This window comes from Corapipo altera, unplaced genomic scaffold (assembly GCF_003945725.1).
Source record: "Corapipo altera isolate COAL_440 unplaced genomic scaffold, ASM394572v1 55445, whole genome shotgun sequence".
Classification (NCBI taxonomy): domain Eukaryota; kingdom Metazoa; phylum Chordata; class Aves; order Passeriformes; family Pipridae; genus Corapipo; species Corapipo altera.
The window spans coordinates 403-1,589 of NW_020890679.1; the positions used below are offsets into that span (position 1 = coordinate 403).

General features: G+C 53.3%; 1 protein-coding gene across 1 annotated transcript in view; it reads left to right on the forward strand.

Annotated features, from left to right (window-relative positions):
- Positions 1–943, forward strand: part of LOC113942458 — a gene marked incomplete at both ends in the record, with an annotated part of 1,231 nt that extends 288 nt beyond the window's left edge. Inside the window, 2 exons of the mRNA XM_027633584.1 lie at positions 13–347; positions 409–943. Coding sequence (XP_027489385.1) covers positions 13–347; positions 409–943 — 870 coding nt within the window. The remainder of the gene's footprint in view (positions 1–12; positions 348–408) is intronic.
- Positions 944–1,187: the final 244 nt, after the last annotated feature.

Here is a 1,187-nt window from a genome sequence, read left to right on the forward strand (position 1 = left end):
CTCCCTGAAATTCCACTGGGAATTGGGGAATTCTGCCCTGAAATCCCAGCGGGAATTCTCCCTGAAATTCCACTGGGAATTGGGGAATTCTGCCCTGAAATCCCGGTGGGAATTCTCCCTGAAATTCCACTGGGAATTGGGGAATTCTGCCCTGAAATCCCGGTGGGAATTGGGGAATTCTGCCCTGAAATCCTGGTGGGAATTTGGGATCACCCCTCAGGAATTGTCCTGGGAAATGGGGACGGTACGATCCCAAAATCCTGGTGGGAATTGGGGAATTCTGTCCTGAAATCCTGGTGGGAATTGGGGAATTCTGCCCTTAAATCCCGTTGGGAATTGGGGAATTCTCCTTTAAATTCCAGTGGGAATTGGGGAATTCCCCCTGAAATCCCTGGAATTTGTGATCAACCTCTGGAATTGTCCTGGGAAATGGGGATGGTACGATCCCAAAATCCCAAATGGGGAGGGATCTCCCTCTGGGAATTGGGAATTTCCCTCTGGAATTACTCCTGTGGCTCAGTTTACGTGGAAGAGTAACGGTACAATTCCAAAATCTCCGTGGGAATTTGGGATTCCCCCTCTGGAATCACTTTGTGCCTCATTTTACCTGGAAAAGAAACGGTACCGTCCCAAAATCCCAGTGGGAATTTGGGATTTCTCCTCTGGAATCACTTCGTGCCTCAGTTTCCCTGGGACGGGACCCCAAAAATTGGGATTTGGGACCCAAAAAAAACCCAGGAATTTTGGACCCAAACCCAGGGATTTGGGACCCAAAAATCAGGGATTTGGGACCCCTAAAAAATCAGGATTTTGGGACCCAAAACCCAAGGATTTGGGACCCAAAAATCCAGGGATTTGGGATCCCCTCAGGCCTCGGTTGACTTGTAACCATAGCAATAAACCACTCGCGCATTGGTCGGTTGCGCTGTCAATCACTAAACGGGTATCCCTGATTGGTCCGCTGAGCTGTCAATCACTCGTTTGAAACGGCGGGAAGGGCAAAGTTCCGCCCTCAGCGAGACGTGATTGGCCCCTCGAGCGGAAGAGGCGGGGCGTCCGTGCGCTCGGCGCTCTGCTGATTGGTTCCTATCGGTGCGCTCGGCTGTCGATTCCGCCACCCTGCGCATGCGCATCGCCCGGCGCCGCTCCCGGGACCGCCGAGTGGGCCCGGCCCCGGGACCCCCCCC